This window comes from Drosophila serrata, unplaced genomic scaffold, assembly GCF_035046125.1.
Source record: "Drosophila serrata isolate PLE 108 unplaced genomic scaffold, ASM3504612v1 contig_362, whole genome shotgun sequence".
Classification (NCBI taxonomy): domain Eukaryota; kingdom Metazoa; phylum Arthropoda; class Insecta; order Diptera; family Drosophilidae; genus Drosophila; species Drosophila serrata.
Genome location: NW_028257260.1, coordinates 76,304 through 82,349, shown reverse-complemented (window position 1 = coordinate 82,349; position 6,046 = coordinate 76,304). Strand labels below are relative to the sequence as shown.

Below are 6,046 nucleotides of genomic sequence, written 5' to 3'. Positions count from 1 at the left end.
TCTGGTTGCAGTGGTCTGGCAACGTTGCTGGAAAGCTGAAGGGAAAATTCTCCTAATTGATAATTGTATTTATAAGACAATTAATATAAGTAGAAAATCTATTAAGAGATATATTTCGGAATTTGGTGAAATAATTGAATTAAACAATTACAATTCAGTCGATTTGGTTTGTTATTTAATATTTAAATGCTTATTGCTTCGAAATAAGACTATAAAACTGTTTAATACATATTATATTTGTTTATATATTTATTTTAAGCAGTTTTATAGTTATAAAAGTTTATAGTTATATTTAATAAAACATAAACATAGCTAAAGTGCAACAGAAATTGGTATTTAACATATTTTTTAGGCATTGTTTCGGGCAGATTTAAATCTAAATACCTTTAACAGAGTGCCGAATACGTAGCTATTCGTAATTAAATTCTTGTTAATGCTTATTTTCATTATCACAAAATGTTATATCAGTAACAGTAACTCCATATTTTGTTACCAGGCTGAATTGTCATTGCGCCTGCGTCACACGCTAAACTAAAAAGTAAAAATTACATTATTTAGAAAGGTTCAAGTTTGAATTGGATACGTACATTTTGTGGTCAAATAATACATTCTATTCCCCAAAAATATTAAGAACTTTTCCCTTTAATTTAATTTTAATCACGAAAACAAGCAACATATTTTTTTATTATAGTTTTCTATATGTTGTTTTACCTTCTTTGCGGATTTAGACATTTTTGAAGATACATACAAACATCCATAAATAAATATAAGCAAATAGGTACGATTATATGCATATATGTATATGTATTCAAAATTAATCCGCCAAAGAACAAATTGGCATGTAGATAATATGGCAACATGGCGGAGTTTTGCGGAAACGGAAAAAAATGTGGCAACTTCTTTCCCATCCTTTGAAATACAGTCCCGCCAAATGTATATTCCCTTTTTTTGCTTCCTTTGTATAATTAAAATTTCCATTAACAAGATTGCAACTTTCACAGGATTTAAATTTATTATCTTACATATACATATTGTCCTTCTATTCTGCTTTGGTCTTTGCCAATTTTGTCCTTGATGGTTTGGATCAAGCTGTAATATACCTAGCCTTCAACCAACCAGTTCTAAAAAGTCCTTGAACTCCCCCTTTCACTCCCTTTTTCCCGCCCAGAAAAGAACGCCTTTCGTATTATATTTTGTCCATTTGTATTTTTTTGTTTTTCTTTTATACATTTACACATATGTATTACTTTTCTCATTGATACATTAAATTTACAACTAAATTAAGATGTTTCCGTTTATATATAAATATACAACATATATATTCATGAGATATATATGCATATATGTATACTATAAATTCTATTAAGTTTATTCTCTTTTTGAAAAAAAAAACCTAATACTAATATAGATTTGAAGAAATCAAAACAATGTCCTTCTTTAGGCATACAACTAACATAACGATTCATTTGGGTATACAATTAAATTTTCGCATAAATCACTTGTATGCTTAACTAGTTCTTCACTTAACTTATTCAAACGCAACTCAATTTACGCTAAATTGTAAATTTGACTGCCTGTGTGAGTTTTGTTGGTTTTTCGTCCGATTAGCCGACTAGATCCTGGCTGGCTGCTTCTTTAGCTAAGCTTAGCACTTCGTTACAAGCTAATGTATACAGGACAAATTAAGTATTTTAAAAGAATTAATATAAAATTTAAGGTTTTTCATAGCATGACTTGAGCGGAAATCACTTTCTTTAGCTCCGATTCAAAACTAAAAACATGGAGGCTATTTACCACCCACTTTTCTTGGCTTAAAATCGGCAACAAATAAAAAAAAAAGTAAAGTGTAATCCATATAAAGTAATCCCGCGTGCAGGCCAGTTTCGTCTTCATCTGTGATCACCTTTTTGTGTATGCTTGGTTGAGTCTCTTCATGAGTGGGTCCTAAGATTCCAGCGCTGTCATTATATCGTCCAGAGTTCCCCTAGATATGGCATGGCGGCTGGAGTTTAACTGAAAGTCGGGCTCTGAAAGTAGAAATATAAATGAAATAAAATACGAATAAAGAAATAGGGAGGACATTCCTCCAACTCACCGACTAACTGGCCAAGGACCTCATCATCCAGAGTGGGCATGGCCTCGATGGGTGAGTAAAACGCCGATATGCTGGATCCATCGCTGGTCACTGGATCGCAGCCATTGACAGTTCTTGGAGTCGAGGGCGGTGGCGTCGTCAACACGGCGGGGATGGTGGCAGGATCGATTTCGGATTTATCCTCTCCTGCTGCCGCATCCGTCGCGTCTTCCTCCTCGCCGGCCGCCTCCTTCTGCTTATCTCCTTCAGCATTTACATTGCCTAGCAAAATATCCTTGTTGGGCTCATGGGCCGACTTGAAGCTGCAATCCGAATCCGCAGAATCCTGGCGAACGGGCTTGCACGCCTGGGGCGTGCTCTGCTGGGATGAGAAGGGTGTGTGCAGCTGTCGGACATCTTCAAGGGACGTCTGAATTTCAAGTACATCCTCCGGAGTTTCCTCAGTCGCGGGCGGCAGCTGCTGAGATGTTGGTATATCCAACTCCCTAAAGTCCTCAACGTCGTCAACCTTCTTTTGCTCCCCTTTACTATCGCTGCCCTGGCTGCTGGTTTCCTCTAATTTCAAAGGTGACATATCCATGGATTTATCCGCCTCCGCAGCGGTTTGTTCGGTATTTTCCTTCGATTCTTCCTCAGGATTTTTTTCACAATTTTCCTCATCACTTGGTTTTGATTCCTCTTCTGGATTCTTTTCACCATTTTCCTCAACCCTTGGTTCCGATTCCGTTTCAGGATTCTTTTCACCATTTTCCTCTACGAGTTTCTCTTCAGCATCCGTTTCAGTTTCCTTCGTCGTTTCTTCAGCTTTCTGTGGATTGTCTTCTGCCATATCAAGTGGTTTTTGCTTTTCCGATTCTTCGACGTCTTTTTCTTCGTTTATGGTAGCAACAACCTCTGCTACTTTTTCAACTTCTGTTTCCGCAACTTGAGCTTCTTCACCAACAACATCCACAGGTTCTTCCTTCTCTTCGTTCTCCTTTACAATCTCATCGGATTTACTTTGTAGTATTACATTTTGTAGGACACTTTCTTTCAGTGATGTGGACTTATCTATCTTTTTCGGGTTCGGTTTAGTTTTTGGATCCTTTTTTGTAGAATTGACGTCCTTGGACTTTTTAGTGGGCACCTTCTCATCCTCATCGTCACTTATGGTCGTGGTATATGATACTTTCTTCTTTTTCGGGGTTGGTGTTCCAGGTCTTTGCATGCCTGGCAGCTCATTGGGCACTGTGGTTTTCCATTTGATTGTAAAATAAAGCAAATAGACAAATTGTAGAATTAGCAAAATGTTTATTATGTGTATTTCATGGAATTTATAGTATTCATAAACTCAACTTGCTTACCATTATATGAAAACTACCAGGGGACAGGGTAAAGATTGGTAATCCATTTCTCTATCCGCATATTCTTTCAGCTCTACTCCCAAAAATGGAGGGACAAAATACTTGAAAGAGCGATCTCTTTCCGAACGGAATCTTGACATTTTACTTAATTATACTTCAGGAAACTACAGGCTACACGGGTATCATAACGATTGTGATTTAATTCGGAGGTAGTAATTATAATCAATTTGCATGGAAATCAATTTTTATAACAGTGGATATTCCACAGAGTCTATATAAGGTAATTTTGAAATGCATTTTATTATCTCAACAGTGCAGTTATATGAAATATACATATGAAATTGATGTAAATTGTACTCTTGATTGCAGTCAGTCTTGAATACTTTGTCCTTTTACCCACCTATGTACTCTTCATCATCATCATTGTCATCATTCTGCGGTGCATCGTCCAAGCGCATTCTGGCCAGGCCGGACAGCGGTAGTCTTTGGTGCGGACGTTTAAGTTGCGGCGATCCGTTGCAAGAGCGACGCTTGCCCCTGCCCCGCGTACCGGATGCGGCAGATGTGGCCACTGAGGGCGAGTTCCCTGTAAGCATCATATTCGAAGTGAGAGCTATATCCTCCAGAACATTGCCCGTGGCATCTACGCGCTGCAAGCGAGTGGGCTTCGGTGACTTGGATGAGATGGTACCGAATGTGGAGCGACGGGAGCCGCCCTCGTTGCTGCCCAATATCTCGACGGATTCGTTGAAGGAGACCGAAAGGTTAGAGCGTCTGGGACGCCCCTTACGGCCGCCTCCGAAACGTGGGTTACTGCTTGGCCACTTCAGTCTCTTGATTTTAACCACGCAACTAAAGAATCGCTTTCCATACGATTTGATCATCGACGGGGTGGCGTGGAGTGCCTTGAGCTTGGTCTTGGTCTTGGTCTTGGGCTTCGGCTTGGGTCGGCTAGACAAGATGGGCGGCGGCGTGTGAGTGCGTGCCAGATTGGCTAGAGCTCTCTTTTGGGCCCCAGACTGCAGAGGAACTTTAATGTGGATCTTGGGTGATGGTGAAATCTTTAGTTTCTTTGCCAGAGACGGAGATTTCTTGTCGTCGTCGTTGTTCTTGCGAGGTCTGCCTCGCTTACGCGCCACAGGCGAGGCAAATTTTGATTTGGCCACAGAATCGGAGGCAGAATTAATCTCCGCCTGGGTTAGACGCTTGACGCGAATACAGAAATCACGGGCACAGAATTCCTCGACATTGGTGCGCGATGAAGACTGATCTGGCGAATCACTAAACATCTTTTGCTGCGCCTTGGTTTTGGTGGGTGTTGGTAAGGTCTTTGAGTAGCCATCTAAAGAATCATCCGAATCACTGAGACTCGCAAACAACTTCGCTCTCCGGGGAACATTTTCCGGAGTTTTTATATCGTCGGCGTTGTGCTGCACCAAAGAATTTTCATTATCTTCGTCGGAGTCTATCTCCAAAGCAATAATCTTATTTGTATCTTGCTTTTTTAAGTTCTTCGGTATCTTATTTGATGATTTCTTACCCCTTGGCTTGGCCAAAGGAGGAGAAACAATCTGGGTTTTGGCAGATTTCTTTCCCTGGTTATTGTCTTCATTCTGCTCGACGTCTCCCTCGTCGTCACCTATATTCACGCTCTCCAGGAGGTCACCGTCATCGTCAGCTTCTATGACTGCGTGGTTGGAGAGGGGGAAAGAGAGAGTCATGCGGAATTTCAGCAAAACGTATATGTTTGGGGGCACAAATTGATGGCACAAACCTATTACATCCGTTGAATTCTGGTCTATGGTTTGCGGCGCCGATGTGCGCTCCGTTTCCCGGATTGTCCGCGGTGGCGGTGCTGCCTTGACCATGTCAAACAGCTCCATTTCTTCCATAAACAATCGTCACAAAATAGCAAGCGATTTTGCCGCTTTTTTGTCACAAAAAAAAAAAAAAAAACAACAAAATAATCACTCACAATGTCGACCGAACTCGACTAGAAGATCAAATCAAATTAACGAATTTGCGTCTTCAGAGCGTTAATCAACTGACAGCCAGAGTGGCAAAGCATTTAAACTGCTTGGTTTTAAGTTTTAAGAGTCACAAACGCGTTTTCATTCAGCAAAAGTGCACAAAAAATTCCTACGGCGAAGACATCGACGCCACCGCACACACACGCCACACACATACAAGCAAACAACAAGCTAGAGCTGGGAAAAATACCGATGAAACATCGATAGTATTGAAGTTGCAAAAAATATTTTCAATATCGATTATTTTTATGTTTTTCAATTTAAATTTTAAAAAATTGATCTATTCTACTTAGATTAACAGTTTCTGTAAAATAAAAATTTGGAAGAAACGCCGGAATAATTTATAGTTATGAAGCAATATTTAAAATAATTCAATTCGAATACAAAAATTTCAATTTGTAAAGTATTATTTTCATAGCATTTCCAGTGATTCTATAAAAGCCTCTAAAGCCAGGGTCAAGGAATACTTCAGCATGATACCATTGTCTTTTTTATAATCAATACCAACAAAATTTAAAAAAATTACTAACTTTAGTTAATTTTAGTTTTGTCACTGTCACTGTTACTGATTATCGATA

The 6,046-nt window shown here is 39.3% G+C and overlaps 1 protein-coding gene across 1 annotated transcript; it reads right to left on the bottom strand.

Annotated features, from left to right (window-relative positions):
- Positions 1-1,186: 1,186 nt before the first annotated feature.
- HP5 (Heterochromatin protein 5) lies at positions 1,187-5,659 on the bottom strand. Its single transcript, XM_086838974.1, has 4 exons — positions 5,213-5,659; positions 3,839-5,125; positions 2,096-3,322; positions 1,187-2,027 (listed from the first exon to the last, which is right to left on the bottom strand). The coding sequence occupies exons 1-4, from the start codon at positions 5,328-5,330 to the stop codon at positions 1,945-1,947; spliced, it is 2,715 nt and encodes a 904-aa protein (XP_086695100.1). The 5' UTR covers positions 5,331-5,659; the 3' UTR covers positions 1,187-1,944.
- Positions 5,660-6,046: the final 387 nt, after the last annotated feature.

Coding starts and splice junctions, on each gene's coding strand:
- HP5 (XM_086838974.1), bottom strand. CDS start 5,330: ATGGAAGAAATGGAGCTGTTTGACATGGTCAAGGCAGCACCGCCACCG. Junction 5,126..5,212: donor GAATTCAACGGATGTAATAG/GTTTGTGCCATC, acceptor CCAACCACGCAG/TCATAGAAGCTGACGATGAC. Junction 2,028..2,095: donor GGTCCTTGGCCAGTTAGTCG/GTGAGTTGGAGG, acceptor TTCTACTTTCAG/AGCCCGACTTTCAGTTAAAC.